At 41.5% G+C, this 17,788-nt stretch overlaps 1 protein-coding gene across 1 annotated transcript; it reads left to right on the plus strand.

Moving 5' to 3' along the window:
- Nucleotides 1-6,076: 6,076 nt before the first annotated feature.
- On the plus strand, nucleotides 6,077-17,077 carry LOC310941648 (sodium/calcium exchanger 1-like; the record flags this gene model as incomplete). The annotated part of the gene is made up of 5 exons (XM_083906846.1): nucleotides 6,077-6,206; nucleotides 8,947-9,071; nucleotides 10,742-10,841; nucleotides 12,551-12,823; nucleotides 16,698-17,077. The coding sequence occupies exons 2-5, from the start codon at nucleotides 9,003-9,005 to the stop codon at nucleotides 17,075-17,077; spliced, it is 822 nt and encodes a 273-aa protein (XP_083762972.1). The 5' UTR covers nucleotides 6,077-6,206; nucleotides 8,947-9,002.
- Between the last annotated feature and the right edge of the window lie 711 nt (nucleotides 17,078-17,788).

Consider the following 17,788-nt stretch of genomic DNA (forward strand, 5'->3'; position numbering starts at 1 on the left):
ATCACTTAAGCGCCGCCACTGTGTTTCTGGGTGACAGAGTGTGTGCATTTGGTGAGATTTCCTATTATGCATTCCATGATATGATTAAGAGGGCTAATGTCTCTCCCCTTGCTCTCTCTCACTCTCTCTGTTTGTTTTAGTCAACCTGCTCCTCTGTGCGTTATGTGCTACGACGTAGATATTCAGAGCGATTCTCGTATCACACACCTCTTCACACTAACTCTAAATACTAAATAGCTGCTGTCGCTCAGAATCCTGACTGCAAAACTGCACTTAACAGCTTCACGGTTCATTTAAACTTTGTTTAAACGAGGTGTCGGAGTTGTGTTCATGCAGTTTTATATGCTTTTCAAAGTAGAGGAAATGGTATTGGGTATACTGACCACTACAGACACAGCACTTAGTAGGGATCCTAAATGACTAAATCCTAAAATGCTCGATGCTCGTTTAAAAACGTTTCCTTGCATCCGTTATTGTAGAGGTCATTTAATCTTACTGTATAGAAATAAACATAATGTTTTTCATTATGTTTCATATCACAGCAGATCTAGATGTGCATTATCATCATTGTGCAAAATGAATAAATCTTAAAATAAAAAGCATAGAAGTCAAGGCCATAGTGTTTTATACATTAGTCTGGAGATCTAATATCCAACAATACATTTTAAAGCCAATATCTGCTGATACTTGAATAATTAATCCAAATTTGATCAAATGTTCATTATTTAGTAATTATGGAAAGAAATATCACAAATCATAACGCTTTTGCTGTCAAGAATAATCGCCATTGGATATTTATTCAAAATGCGTTTACCCTGAGTATTTAGCCAAGCTGTTTTTGGTCAAATGTGTTCTACTTATACTTGACTTTAATGTTTGACCATTAAACTGCTCAACATTTCGTGACTTTTGCTCTGTGGTGGCAGGAGAGAGAGAGATTTAGAGTTCATGCTCGATGGAGAAACGGCTAATGCTTATCTCTATAAATCAACCTCACACAGGGAAATCAATTGTCTAATGTAGTTATTCTCTAAAGTGAAAACACACACACACACACACACACATGTGCTCGCACGTAAAATGGCGCAGTGGCTGTGAATCAAAAGTAGAACCGCGGCGGCCAAATGAAAATGGAAAGGGACGCAGACTGAGATGGAGAAAGAGGTTTAGTTGATTAAGTAATGTGATGAGGTCAAATCCAATCAAACTGTCACTCAATCATTCCCAACTATTTAGAGCCACATGCAACACACACACACGCACACACACACACACGCACACATGCAGCATTATGAAAGTTATCCATTTAAGTCATTTACGGCCGACTTTGATGATCTGTTGAATTTGCCACTGTTTTTCATGTCTCACTCTATTTCTGGGAGTGCACAGTGTTTTTGTGTGTGTGTGTGTGTGTGTGTGTGTGTGTGTGTGTGTGTGTGTGTGTGTGTGTGTGTGTGTGTGTGTGTGTGTGTGTGTGTGTGTGTGTGTGTGTGTGTGTGTGTGTGTGTGATGTCAGTCTGTGGACAGATTGGGGCACTGAGGCTACTGTCTGACAGAGGAACTTTCCAGGGAGCAGGTGTCAAAAAGTAACAAGGTAGAAATATATGGCGGAGGCGAGACAGACAAGACGAGGAGGTAGGGTAGGGTGGGGGGGGGGACCAGATCTATTTCATTTAGGATTGTATCTGCAGAAGGAACAACATACATTTAGACGTCCAAGTTTGAGGTGTTATAATCAATTTTGGGAAAATCAAGGCCCTTAAAAAGTATTTTTAAAAAAGTCCCAATTTCATGAGGTATTAAATGTTGTCCATAGAGTTTGAGTGCGTCCCCGCGTTTGTTAAAAACAACCTTGCCCAGGCATCTTACGACAGCGAACACGCTTCTCCAGAGCGCGAAATATTATCCAAAATGGTGAATACTTGAGTCAAAGTGTTACTTTGCCTTTGGTTTCATTTATCCTTTTGAGCTTTGTTCCTTTCTATGGTTTTGCTCTATAGATTTACACTACTGTTCAAAAGTTTGGGGTCACTTTTTTAACTACGAGCAACTATTCTAGCTGCAAACGTCTGTTTTTTAATGGAATATGTACATAGGTGTATAGAGGCCCATTTGCAGTGTTCTAATGGTACGTTGTGTTTGCTTATCGCATTAGAAGATTATGCAATTATGTTAGCCTAGCTGAAAACAGTTTTGCCGTTTCTTTGACGAAAGCAAAGTTTGAAGGGCAAAATAAAATCATTATTTCTAATCTTGTCAATGTCTTGACTATATTTTCTATTCATTTTGCAACTCTGTTGATGAATAAAAGTGTGACTTTTAATGGAAAACACAAACAAATTGTATAGGTGTCCCCAAACTTTTGAACGGTAGTGTAATTGCAAACTAAAACTGTTTTGTGAGTTAAACATGTGTTACTGATTACAGCTTGAAGTGGAGATAAGGTCTTAACTTCAGGACTCCTGCATATACTCTGTATAATAAACGTCAGGAATTCTGAAATCATGTTTTGCCTGTGCACAGAGAGTGAGGAGATCCTTTTACACTCATTTCACCCGGACCACTTAGCCCCACTCGTCTGTTTGGTGCCTTCACATGCAGGTGTAAGGTGTCCACGTTGTTGTTGAAGTAGATGTCGTGGTTGTAGGGTAAGTGTGAGTCCTTTTTCAGGGACACACTTCAAACGGCGAGTTAAGAGTTTTTTTTTAATGTTACCACAATAACAGCTTTTTTTTGTGGTTGTTTTTAGACGATGTCACGCTACTGAAGATGGTGTTCAGTTTTAGAGAGCTGGATTTTAAACCACTACTTTTTTGAAAGTGTAGTTGCAAGTAGTGGTAGCTGTAAAAAAAAAAAAGAGAAATGGGACTGGGTTCTTAATCCTCAGGAACCAGAAGTGCTGAGTTTCAACTCGGGGATGTTTGAACTTTTCACAAACAGCCGAGAGCTGCAAAGAAGTTCATCCTTAATTCAGGTCTAAAATATACTGACATGTGTGGCCTTAAGAAAAGAGAAAGATTTGGATTCTTTGGATGGAGGAGGAGGAGGAGGAGGAGGAGGAGGAGGAGGAGGAGAGGAAGGGGCTAAAAGAGACATAAGGAGGAATGAGACACAGATGGAGTGCCAGCACCAAGTATGAATAATGAAAGCACTAAAGTCAGTGTGGAGAGACAAAGACAAGTGTGTGTGTGGGCTTGTACAGTATTTGTTACCTCTTTATGATCTATTCTGACCTACGTCAGGACCAGTAGTCCTCATGGAGACCAGACCATGGTCCTAATGAGGCAGAACCTCATTACTGAGGAGCTGGTGAAAGGCTTTGAACTGTGGTTAAGTTTCTGGTTGGGCATTATGTGGTTATTATGGTTACGGTTGTTTGGTTAGGCTGTTCAAATGAATGTAAGTCGATGCAGTGTCCTAACAAGAAAACCTCTGTAAACCTCTGTAAACCTGTGTGTGTGTGTGTAAATTAGATTAGTGCATACAAATGTTATGAATTCCCTCGAGCTTGACTCTGTGTACATGTGTTTTTCGGGTGTTAATTATGCTCTTTTCTTTGTGTTTTTGTGTCAGACATGTATACACACACACACACCCACACACACGTGTATACATTGTTGTGAGATGATGACATTGTGTGTGTCTGTGCACACTCTTGTCCCCTGGAGTGAACTCAGTGAGTGTTGAATAACCCTTCACATCACAGTGAAGTCTATGCATTACTCATCCTGCTCTTTCAGCCTCTTTCAGCCTCTCTCTCTCTCTCTCTCTCACTGTCTCTGCCTTGTGTTCTTCTCCAATACATTTAGAATTTCAATGTTATTTCCTTCAGTAAATGTGGGAAAATCATTATCACATTCATATCAATAAATGTACTGATAATATTCAAGAGAGCAGTGTGCTTTAAAGCAATATATATCCGTTTTATCAGGTGCATATTCCACAAACACCTCTATCCATCTATTAAAGAGCAAATGCATGGCCACAAGAGGGTGCACTTTGCAAATATACGTAGTGCACCCCCTTGTGGCCATGCATGTATGTGCATCATCACCGTAACCTGTAACCCCGTCAAGTGTAGCACACCAGTTCTTGGCCCATAAAGTAAGGATGATGAGGTGTGAGGATGTTGAAGCTAGTTAGCCACACATGCTAACTGTTGCTCGTTATGTCAGAGCTGAAACTGTGATGTTTTTTTTGTTGTTTTTTTTGAAAAGTTTTGAAATAACCTTCTTGACTCAGCCCCTTCAATAATGCATGGACAAGAGATGCATTCATTTCTTTCCAATTGTTATGAAGCCGTGTGTAAGATTCCATTTATAATAGAAAAAAAAATGGTTTCAACTCACTTCTTCTTGAAATGAGTTTGCAAAAATGCTTTTCCCTCTTCTGTTCTGAAGACATTTAAACGGTGAGGAGCTGCTGTGTCGCCGGCCAAAGCAAACGCACTCAGTTTAGTCCACACTCGCTGTGACAGCTCACCTATGAAAACAATGTGCTTCCACTTCTGCACACCTCTATCACTCACATCACTCTCTCTCTCTCTCCGTCCTCCCAGGTATATCTATCCATCTCTCCTGTTTTTTTCTCCTCTCTGTCGAACTGAAGCTTATTTGTGGCGTTTGAGTCCACGCGGCTGACAGTGAAGCATATGATGACACAGCCAGGTGGAAGTGAACACTCTGTCCGTCACACACAGATAAAGTGTTGCAGTGGAAATGTATACACTCGGGGGTGAAAGAGGGCAAACAGAAACCAAATGATCTCCACTTGTTTGTTGGATGGACACATTTCTCTGCCTGAATCTGATCCTAAACTGAGAGACTTAATCTCAACAGCCCTCTGTTACCATGGTAATGGCTCATTTCTCCACGTACCGTGTTCACGAGTAAATCAATAATGTGGATCGATCTGCACAGAACGATAGAACAGATGACTGACTTTAATGTGTCTGATCAGCGAGTTTTTGACTTTCAATTACAATACACATCACTAGTGATGGGACAATACGTCACCCATTATGATTTGATTTGATTTTTTTTTTAAATGCACGTACAATAAGTTCATCGAGGTGGATTTCTATTATGGTGATAATCGTGAATGAAGAAACACATTAATATTGCATGTGCAATGGGGGGCTTCATCTTTCCTTGTGACCTTTTATTCAATACAACTTTATTCATAAAGCACTTTAAAAACAGCTGAAACTGTAGTGCTGTACATCAGAGTTAAATGAATAAAACAAATAAGACGTACAAACGTGTGACCTGATAGACCTAATAGCAAACAACAAAACAATAACATACTGTAGAAAATATAAAAACAACACAAATAAACAGGTCATACAATAAAACTATAAAAAAGATAAAAACCAACATCTCAAACTGGATTGAAAGTCATATTTAGATAAATTATATTCACTAAAAAATATTAGGGCTGCAGCTAACCATCATTTTCATAATCAAGTCATCCGTCTATCTTTTTATCTATTATTGGTTTGGTCCATATATTAATATAAATATTGAGAAAGTCCTGGAACATGGAAACGATGACGTTCTCAAATGTCAAAATTCTTACGTTTCAATGACTTCTTTGTGATGTGGAGCAAAAGAACCAGAAAATATTCACATTTAAGAAGCTGAAAAATCCAAAAATCGTTGATGATTAATTGAGTAATTGTCAGTATTTTTATGAGAATATAAAATTCAGTATACAGAGATATTCCTGGCCTGTACTAATATTATCCCTTGTTAATATTTGATTGTTATGAAAAAGTCTCTGTGCCTGTGCCCTGTCAGCTGGTGACAGATCAACAGCCTCGTGTTGCGTCTCCCTGAGCTTCAGCTTTCATCTTCATCAGAGGAGGCTCGTTATCGTGTTGCGGTGCAGATTTAATCTTGTTCATTTTTGTTCTTTGTGCGACTTTACACGGCAGCGGTCCTCAACACGTGGAGCTGAGCGGCAGAAATGACCTCCCGTCTGATTATCATGTTTAAATAGATGTGTTGTGATCACTAATTTATCACCAGAGTGCATGAAGCTAATGCTGTTACTCATCTGAAATCCACATCGTCGTCTTCTCCCTTCTTTTTTTAACAGGAAGATCATCGAGGTGAAGATAATCGATGATGAAGAGTATGAGAAAAACAAGACTTTCATCATCGAGCTGGGGGAACCGGTTCTGTTGGAGATTGGACAGAAACACGGTGAGTCCGTCCGTCTGTGAACGTTCTGCTTGGTTGTGTTTGTGTTTGTGTTTTTCACAGAATTCAAGAGCCGCAACAGGAAGAAGGCGAGTGTGATGGCAGAGAGAATGGAGCATGTTCAGCTTCACTTTCAGCCTCCTACACACACACACCTATCTCATCTTAACAGTTCAAACCTGCATTGATTAACTGAATCCTCTGATCTTGACTCTGATTAACGTTAAGAAACATCCTGACATTGAACCGCGGTGGAGCTGACTTGAATTTAAAACAGCACGGAGGCTCAAAACTGTGATGTTTGTGATACAATAACATCCACGTCACGTCGTGTTGAGATTTGACTGCTGCAAACAAAGCACAAAGGGAACAGACTGAACAATGTGTGCAGTTTATTTCTGCTCCATCAACTGTATTGGTTGCGTTCTTTACTCAGATTCATCTCTGTGCCGTCATGGCCGACCGTCTGAATCTAGTTCCCCAGAAATTTTAGAATCTATTTAGCCAAACTGAGCAACTATGCCCTCCACCATGAGGGTGTAGTGTATACTTAAAGGAGACATATTATGCAAAATCAACTTTTTAATAATTTTAATACTTATATTTGGGACTCTGGAGGCCCTATGAGTTGGCAAAGTGTGAAAAAAGATGACTCACTCATGTTTTTGTGTTCCTCCTCAGTCTAAGTAAAGGAGATAACACACGCGATGTTGACTTCTGCACGAGAGTGCAGGGGAAGGCAACAGTATCCGGAAGAGCGGAAGTCCGCAAAGTGCTCTATTCTTGGGCTGCACAGTGCAGCACAGAGTTCTACACAAATGTCCAGCCTCAGAGGATTTATCTGTCCAGTGGATACATGTTATATATGACGGCAATGTGCTGGTTTGAGTAGGAAAATGATGGCTTCTCCAAATGCTAACTGCTGTTAGCTGCCGGAGCCTCAGTGACGCTGACCTAGTTTCCTGTGTCTCATTTGCATATTTAAAGAGACAGGCACTCAAAACAGAGCGTTCTGAACAGGACTGTTTTGTCAGGGTGATTGAACTGCTGTGGTGCTTCATTCTTAAGGTATTTTAACCAAAGCATCTCACAGACATTCATTAGGACACCAGGGAACTAGGTTAACTTGGAGAAATAGGTATAATATGAGTCCTTTAATTGTTCATTTATAGTATTAAATACCGAATACAGAACCTTTTATCGCTATAGTTTTTTAGATCTGTGGACACCAGTGTGGGATTACAAGCTGCTCACTATGCTACAGTAAATCCTTCATTTTCTACTGCCAATGCCACTCTTGAGTTTCACATGCGGTTTTCAATAAAAATGTCTTATCTATTATTTGACCTTCATTACCTCAGGGTAAATTGTAACAAATGCGCTTAATCAGGTCAAAGTTTTAATTAAGAGAAAACAGTTTTATGAGGAAAATATCTGCTATACTTCTGACACTCTTCTACTGACATGGTATTACTCCGCCTATTACACCGCCTCTTACCAGGGTGACCAGTAGTGGTTGTGTATGATGGAGAGAACATCTCCAAACCCTGGTCTCAACAGTGATGGACAAGTGTTTTATCTCTCTGCCACTTTGAGAATCTTCTCGGTGATGTCGAGGTTCAAACTTTTAGATGTCAGACACGAAGAGCCATCAGCTCTGGGGCATGTTTCATTACAGAGAAATATAATTCGTTTCATGACACCGTCACAGAGCTCGTGGACTGACAATTACTCGCCGTACACACACACACACACACACACACACACACTCGGCGGCAGCAGTACACACGTACTGTACGATACTCTGTTTTTTCCACTTACAGCTGGTCTGCGCTGATAACCGCTGAATCAATTATGGACTGTCGCTGTGTGCGCAGAGGAAGCGAGACATTGGAAACTCATGTCATGGAACAGAATGAGAAAACGTCTTGATGTATGTGTGTATTTATAATAACACGGGGCGCTTGATAGCTTGGATTTCCATGTGGCACATCAGTATTTGAATATTAGTGTTAACATCACCGTCTTTAATAAGTAACTGCATATATTTATAGATTTAATCCAAATGGCATACTGTAAATGGCGACCTAGAGTGTCATGAAAGGCGCCTTCAATTATTATTATTATTATTATTATTATTATTATTATTATTAATAATAATATATTGAGCATATTTAGGGCCTGAGCACAGATGTGAGCATGTGACTGTCAAGGTTACTCCAAAGTACTTTGGACTCCAAAGAATTTTTGACGTAAGAAAAAGTGGCCAAAATTGTGTTAAATGCTAAATTTTGGATTTTTTCGATCGTTTCTAAGTCGTACATAGTTGTTCCGATTTTAATCAAACTTGGTACACTCATGATTCCAAATTTTTTTTTCCAGTGTACTTCCATTAGCTCCGCCCACCCAGACAGATTTGGGACAACAAAGATGGCTAGTTTACTTATTTGAACAAACTCGTCCTAGCACGTTTGAGCTAGACAAGTTAATGATTAAAAGTTGTCAAAGGATTTTCTCTACGTCAAAACGCGTGGCCTCAGCACTCCGACAAAGTTGACGTTAAAATGACAGGAAAAATTCCACTTTTTGAACACTTTAACGAAAAACAGAATTACATGAAATTTCTGTTGCGTGGGGCGAGGGCCCTATCATGACTATGAGCCCTACAAGTTCTAAAAGGAAAGTAGAAGCTAAGTTTTCACTAAGGTGGTCTGCTGACACACTCGTCTCTGTGCTCTAACAGGTGACTCCAATGAAAACAAGCCTTTAGTGGGAGCCGAGGATGAAGAGGTGGCTAAGATGGGCTGTCCCAGTCTGGGCGAACACACACAAGTCGAAGTGATCATCGAAGAATCCTACGAGTTTAAGGTAAGTGTGTATTTTTTAATCCTGAACGTGCATGCTTCAGTGCTGTCCCTTAAAGGTGGGGTTGGAAATCCTGGATTAACTGTTTTGAGCAGACTTCATTTTGAATTTTTCTTTCTCCAAAAAACATCTTTCGTTTGCAACCAACACCTGTTGTTGGCTCCTTTTCTGACATCTGACTCTGATTTTTAGCAAGCTTCTGAGTATGTGTGCGATTAGTGCATGAAGAGGTGCACATGCATAGGTGGGAGGGGGGGGGGGCAGATGCCAGTTTGATTGATGCACCGCGATCCATTAATTCAATCGGCTGTTCATTATGATTGGATGGTGTTTTTACAGACCTGAGAGCTCCACAGATGACTGACATTTTGAATTGTTGTGACAGTGCACTCATTAATTGGTTAAAATCAAACATTTTAAGCATTACAGAAAAAAAAATTCAGAAAATGATCTCCCACTCCACCTTTAATTTATCCCTTTTGAAATCCCTTGGTATATGAGCAGCTCATTAGCTAGAATTTGAATGTAGTTGTATCAATGACAAAGATCAGTGTTCAATATCACCTATGAAGTCACCTGACATGAGATGCAAATCAGATCTAAAGTGAACGTCTGCTGCCTCAGTCGATCGAGGGCATGAATGATTCATTGTTAGCGTGTGATGGAGTGATTCGTGAGACTCTTTTCATTTGATGAAGAACATGTCATATCATTCATTCAAAGTGAGCCGCCATCTTGTTCCAGTACAACACACGCCTCATGAGAAGGAAAGATGATGGTTCAGACTATTCATTCATTCATGAAGAAGAATGGTGAAATATTTTGGCTCTAAGTCAAATTGATATTGATCAGATTCAGCTCAGATATCTTTTTGTTCATCTTTCATCATGTGGAACATTGTCTTTTTTTATTTTGCCTGTAATCTGTGTTTTTCCATCTCATTTGTTAATGAATACATTTGTGTCATTTTGTGTCATTGTGTGTGTGTGTGTGTGTGTGTGTGCAGAGAGCAGTGAATACACTTATTGGCAGAGCTCGAAAGGTTTTTCAATCCTTTTTCCTCCTCAGTTGGCCCTTGCATGCATTGCTGCTTCTTTCTGCTACTCCACAATGCATTTAATATTATGTATGACTTTCCCATTGTATAAATCCATTTTTTCTCCCTCCTATTGAAAGTGCTGATATGTATATTTGGTTAAGTATGTTTTTTATGGTACCATTGGCTAATTAGATTGTAAACCGTGCAGGATTTTTCTCTGCTCTCAAAGCCCTGTCAGCTGAGTTATGATAATGACTGCTTGTGCGATGCCCCATAACTGCTGCAAGCTGTTTTGCATCAACATCTTTTATTACTCCTCTTCCTCGCTGCTTTTAACATAAAACCCAGTCTGCCTGAAGGCTTTCCCTAGATCTCACAGGGCGCATCGAAGGAACTTTCAATTTCACTGCATAATAATAATTATAATGAGCAGATTCTATACATTACATGTGGAACTTTTGAATATAATATATTTGCAGCTAATAGAAAGGCATGAAATCAGCATTTTCTCAGATCTGTGTGGCTGCAAGTAAATGACCAACTTAAAGGGTTATTTTTCCTCTTCTGCCTGTATCCACCACTTGGATGTTGTGTGTGCGTATGTGTGTGTGTGTGTGTGTTTGTTTGTGTGTAGAGTACGGTAGATAAGCTGATCAAGAAGACAAACCTGGCCTTGGTGGTGGGCAGCAGCAGCTGGAGGGAGCAGTTTGTCAACGCTGTGACTGTCAGTGCAGGTAAAGCCTTTCACTCTCTCACAGCATGGTCATATACATACAGACATGATGCATTCCCCAAACTCATTACCCTAACCTTAACCATCACAATTAAATGCCAGTCATTAACCCACTAACTCCAACTAGATTTAAGCCTCGAGAAGTGTTTTAAGTTGTGAAGACTCGCCATGGCACAGTTATTGTGGGTTTCCATTAGCAATAGTACCCAGTACCTGGTACTTTTGTTAGTACCTGCTCTGGCGAGGTTCCGAGCTGAGCTGACACTATGTACGACATCGTCAGACTTATTGGTCAAAGTGCCGTCACAGGAAGAGACACGAGTAAGACGTCCGACACAAGAATCGAAGCGGACGATGCCGAACTGTAGATCAAATAAAAAGACTTAACAGTCCTGAAAGTGTGGGTTAAAACGGCGACAAAACGGCGATCGCGACCAGCTAGCCGCATCACAAACCCTGCTGCTGTATTTCAGGCCAGGTCTGACACTAAAACCAACCTTAAAACTTGAAAACCCTAAAACTGCTTTACAAATCACTCGTTTGTGTGTGTCAAGGGGAAAACAAGGTCACGGCAGTTTCATGCAGCCGTGCTGTGGTGACTCCGCCCACGCTGAGTACGTACTATATTGTAATGGACAGCCAAGCAAACTGTGTAGAGGTAAGGTCGAGCTGGGAACATGTAGTGGAAACACAGTGGCATAATGTCCTCACAAGGTCAACATTTCCTCACACGCATGATTATGACTTTGCTGTGTCACTCTTACATTAATCACTACCTGACTTCAGCTCTGTGTCAAATTCTTGCAGCAGTAAATCCAATAAAATAAGCATATTTCCTCAATGTTGAACTGCTTCTTTAATCAGATGAGATGTTAAAGGTCCCCTATTGTGCAAAATCAACTATTTAATCTTTTAGTACTTATATTTGGGACTCAGTGGGCCATACCAGTCCCCAAAATGTGAAAAAACAAAACTCAGTCATGTTTTAGTGGTTCCACTTTGTGTAAGTATAGGCGATAAAACACGGGATGTTTGCACCTCCCGACCAAATGACGACAGTGCGGACATTTCACCGTGAATGTTGGCACCCCGCCAGGCAGAGTACTTCACAGAGTACTTCACAGCTCCACCGTAGCTCCTGTGAAACAAGCACTTTGTTGTTGATCGTGTATGTAAATTCCTATGCTGGAGGGACACCTTGAACGCACCAGTTACGTGCCTGCGGTTAGCGAGTGGCGTGTTTGGATCGGTGATATGAGGAGCACCCGTTTGAAAGCACTGCAGAAAGATGTAGATGTTGTCCTAGATTTCTTCTCAACCAAAGGCTGCCTTTCTGTCGTGTTTCCACGTTCTCTCCTCGTGTTGTTGATCGGGGGTTGTGACGACAGTGCATGACAATAGGTGATGAGTGGCGACACTCCCCTGGAAGCAGTGGATGTGTATTTACCTGGGTCTCATTCACATGTAAATGACCAGGCACAAAACCGAGCGTTCTGAAAAAGGCTGTTTTGGCAGAGTTATTGAACTGCTATTGTGCTTCATCCTTATGATAATTTGACTAAAGCATGACACAGACATGTTCATCAGGGCACCAGGACCTGGTTTAACTCGGGTTAATAGGGTATAATATGGGACCTTTAAGTCATTCTTGCATATTTCACTTTTTTGCCACCTTCCCTCACGGTCCATCTCCTCTCTCACACCTAACAGGAGACGACGACGAAGAGGAGAGCGGCGAGGAGCGGCTGCCGTCGTGCTTCGACTACATCATGCACTTCCTCACCGTTTTCTGGAAGGTTCTGTTCGCCTTCGTCCCGCCCACCGAGTACTGGAACGGCTGGGCCTGCTTCATCGTCTCCATATCGCTCATCGGCGTCCTGACGGCGGTCACCGGCGATCTGGCGTCACACTTTGGCTGCACGATAGGACTGAAGGACTCGGTGACGGCTGTGGTGTTTGTGGCGCTGGGAACGTCAGTGCCAGGTGCGTGATTATAATAATAATAATACACTATGAATATACATGATAGTATGAATAAACAGTGCACTGTTTGGATTTTATCAGGAAAAACCAAAGTCAAATAAATTAAAAGTTAAGTTTTTGCCAGGTGCATTATGCATTTATTAATGCAATAAATCAGAATGTATTTAGTTTTCTGCCACAGTGTCTCTTATTTCAAAAAAGTCAATATCTCTAGTTCTAGACTCAAGTCATGGAACTGATTAAGACTTTCAGATCGACACAACTCTCTGTGTAACTTTGAAAAATGTGAATTTTACTGCTCGAATGTTGTTTGATGGCATAAACGTTTCCCCGCCCCACCCGCCTGTGCTCTGCCACACCAACGCTCCCTCAGTAATGGCTGATAGTTTACTTGACAAAGCCCAAAGTAATGTTTCATTATTTCGTTAAACGTTAACGCATGACGCATTTCCATGGCTACAGTTTAGCGTTAAGTAATATAAGCGTTAATATAAAGTAGTTTAAGCGTTAATATAATAACGCTTTATAATTTACTGGGTAATTACCCAGTATTTTGGCCATTGTTCTTACCTTCTAATTACAGGTTAATACCAAGTAACACATTTCTGTTACCATATATTTACTGGGTAAATAGCTAGTAATTGGGGGCTGTAGCTACCTGTTTATTACCAGCTTATAACCCAATAATACACTAAAATTCACCATATAGAAACCAGGTAAATACCCAGTATTTTTGTTTACACTAATGGGTCTGTATCCAGTAATGTCCAATAAACATTTAACAAGTTTAGTACCTCCTGGATTAAAACTATCAACTGTAATTCATTGCAGGGCCGCCATTGGCCCCCGGGCAGCACTTTGAGAACCAATGCTTTAGAGACTCATTTTAACAATCAGGAGTCACGTTAACCGGTTTCCGGTCAGTCGTCATGGAAACGTGTTAGCGTTGATGCCGTAAATGCCGGTAACACCAGATAGAGGCAGACTAATAACCACAACAATCAACAGCTATCACACACTGCAGCTTTAAAGCAGAAATAAACATGATTAATGATGTGAGGTTCACTGAAATTGACGTGACACACGGACATTGAACTGCACGTCTTGATTATGTCAGTCGACTGTTACAGAAGAATGGTGAATGTGAGACAGTGATATCCAAAGTGCAAACTTCTTTTCCACGATTGGAAAGTTCTGCAGCCCAGTTTTTTCTGTATTTGCACTAAAAGCATAAAAGTTGTTCTCTTAACAGAGCAGTGAGTAAACGAATAAAAGCAGTGACTGATCTGCTCTCCGCCTCATTCCAGAAGACGCTGTCCTCAGTAAAGCAGACTCTAGGCCAAAATGACATTTTAAAAGCGCGGCTCCATCAGAGCCTTCAGCCTCTGAGTGACGGGACGCGCCGCCGTCCCAAGGCTTTAATTCAATTCCGTTCCTCTTTCCTCTCGTCAGCTCTTTTATTGTTGCCCCTCTGTATGATTTATAGAAATGGCTGCTTTGCGACTCCTGCCAGTGATAACGTTGATGCCTTGCTGCAAGGTCTCTGGAAATTAGCAGCTGAATCAATTCCTTCAGCAGCCGTGTTATATTGTGTGCTAGATTGGAGGCTGTAAATTTGATATCGGTTTTTAATTGGGCCTGTCCTGATACATGCAGACGTTACTTTGCTCTTGCTTCTCTTTTCCCCATTTCCTCCAAAACCTTTTTGTTTCTTTTTATCTGCACACTCTTCTATTCCACCTCACTTATCTTAAACGCCTACTCCATCCTGCTTACTTTATTATTCTGACTGGGTGCTACCTCACGACTCTCTCTCTCCCACCCTGTTGTCGAGTTATTGTGTTTTCACTATTGTATCATCCATCATGCCCAGGTATGTGTGTGTGTGGGTGGAAATGATGCAAGTGTGTGTGTGTGACCAGTCCAGTCCAGCAGGTCATTATAACTTCCCCTCGCGTGTTTGTACCACTGTGAGTCTCTCAGAAGTTGCTCCATTACATTTCCCCGACCCACTCTCTGCGCACTCCTTCAGAATCCTAAAACCCATTTCTGCTTGTTATTACATCAGAGTCACACTCGACGATTATCAGGCCAATTTACTCCAAATTTGCAGATTCAGGCGATTACGAGCGAATGCTATTCAGAGGTTTCCCTTTGAAGGCTTTAAAACTTTGACCGCTCTGATCTATTAACTGTGTCTCTGTGTGAGAAAGTGTATATAACATGTGTTGGTTCATATTTGTGTTGCTGCATCACGTTGCACAGTATGTGTTGTGTCATTTGGATCTTTAATAGTTTCCTGACTGGAAGACAGAGAGCATGATGAACCTTGTGAGTGTAGGCTACAGAGCATGAAGCTGTGGGTGTCTAAAGTTAGGTTTGATCATCTGTGTTGTGTTTTCATAACAACAATCTCATATGCCAGTTGTATTTATTTTTCCCCTGTGTGGTTTGATTGGTTTTTATGAATTTCAGCTAAATCTCGCTGACATTCAAATAAGATTTGAGCGCCATCTTCACCTGCTCCTCTAAAAATAGACGTAAGCCAAGACAAGCACACAATAACTGGCAGCTGTTTCCATGGTGTACTCTGCCAACTCACTTGTAGAGTCTCCAATCTAATTCCTCCTCACATGTTCAGCACCAAACACACACACACACACACACACCTACAGCATGTATTACATATTACTGTTGTCAGCATAAAACGGCAGATTCCAGGAAGAAGGATGGATCTTCTTAGAGAACGATGTTTCAATTCAATTCAGTTTCATTTATATTATCTCATGAGAGTGTACGTAGTAAGACAGAAACCTTTACAATTATTATAGAGAGAAGAGAAACCCAACAGAGAACAAAAACAGAAGAAATCTCTGACAGAACCAGACACAAAGATGTGCGGCCATCTGCCTCGATAGGTTGGGGTGAAATGAAAAATGGGCGACAAAAGAGAGGAAGGAGAGAGAAAGTGAAAGAGGGAAGTGAGGTAGAGACAGAAGTGAGAGACCTGGAGCAGATACTCTATATAACAGGTGTGTTATATTTCTCAATCAGTTAAGGCATGTTTATCATACACTCTTAGAAATAAAAGTGCTAAGTAGAACCATATAAGGTTCTTTGGCTTGGCCTCATAGGAGAACCCTTTTTGGCTCCAGGTAGAACCTTTTTTTTTTTTATAAAGGTTCCACCAAGAACCCTTTAAAACCCTTTATACAGTAAATTAGGGTGATTGACAGCTCGTTTTAAACCTCTAAATCAGACCCCGGTCTCCAAATGTGTCTGAATCACTTCATTAGCGAGTCAAAAGGACATAAATGCATATGACGCATTTGTGCGGACATTCGCCTTTCTATGATCAGAACGATCTAATAATCGCTCTGTAATGATCAATCAGGCTGGGATTTGTTCCCAAAGCATGCTGGGAAGTGTAGTTCTTCATCAGGAAATAACTTGTTTTGGTAAGACAACATTTCTGCTTGTATTTCTTGAAAGTCAGTTGTTGTTTAGCTCTCGTTTTGGGGCTGGATCCGTGAATCTTGGTCGTAGAGTGATAAAAATGGTACCGCTGGAATCTGTAGATTCTCCGCTGTCCAGTCGACACATGTTTTCTTTGTTTACATAATCACGCTGACGCTCCGGTGCCGCTTTTCAATGTCTACGCTGTAACGTTTTTTTTCGCTCCTGCTGGTTTGATCCGTCTGTGTTTTAATTGTGTTTGGTGAACACAAGAATGGTTTATATGAGATTTTAGCTGAGTTTCTGACCTTTCTGTGGGTATGCAGCATGTCTGTGTTTGTTAAAGTTAGACATGGTTTTATGACGCTTTTGTCGCACCGTGAAGAAGAGGTTAATGATTCCTGTCTTTTCGCTACAGACACATTTGCCAGCAAAGTGGCAGCCATCCAGGACCAGTACGCCGACGCCTCCATCGGCAACGTCACAGGCTCCAACGCCGTCAACGTCTTCCTGGGTATCGGCGTGGCGTGGACCATCGCGGCCGTCGCCTGGCGTACCCGGGGCAAAGCCTTCCGCGTGGACCCCGGCAACCTGGCCTTCTCCGTCACCCTCTTCACCATCCTGGCTATGGTGTGCGTGGCCACGCTGCTGTACCGGCGGCGGGCCAACGTGGCCGGCGGCGAGCTGGGCGGCCCGCGGACTTGCAAGTTGCTCACGTCGCTGATGTTCCTCTCGCTGTGGCTGCTTTACATCCTGCTGGCTTCACTGGAGGCCTACTGCCATATACCACTGTTTTAAACGGAGAGGCGAGCGGAGGGAGAGAGACCCACCGCCAACATGAAGAGGACGGAAGGAGGAATCTTTTAACGCTTATAGAGATGAGGAGAGGCGGGAATATTGGGAGCTATTTTTCAAAGGAATCAGCAAATCTTCAAATTTACAAGCCCAAAATAGCCTTTTTTTTTCATTCCTCAGAGTAACCACATGATAAATTGACACTTCCCAATAATCTCTGCTATACACGGATATACCCTACCATCCACAGCTAAAAGAATAATATATATATTTCAGTATTCTCCAGTCAATCAGCCAGCAGAGCGAGGATGATGAGAGGAAACGAAGCTGAAGGCGACAAAACTAAAGACTCTTTATAACGTGAACGGAACGACGACAGGAAGGAATCTCAGACGGGCAAGAGTTTCCTCCACTCCCTCCCAGTGTCATGGGAACAGTGGCTCCTCCCATCATACAGTACAGAACAACTGTAGTGACTCATGACCTTTAACCTCCCTCTGTGCGTGCACACACACACACACACATATACACACACATACACACTTGTGGACCCTCAGTTGATCAGACAGCAGGGGACGACTCACTAATTGTGGGCAAGATGAAAACTGACATAGTCCTTTTAATAACACTGTGCTAAATAGATTATTCACACACACACACACACACACACACACACACACACGCTGTACAAACTCCTTCCCTACTTCCCTGCAC

The sequence above is a fragment of the Microchirus variegatus genome (genome assembly GCF_963457635.1).
Source record: "Microchirus variegatus genome assembly, chromosome: 20".
Lineage (NCBI taxonomy): Eukaryota > Metazoa > Chordata > Actinopteri > Pleuronectiformes > Soleidae > Microchirus > Microchirus variegatus.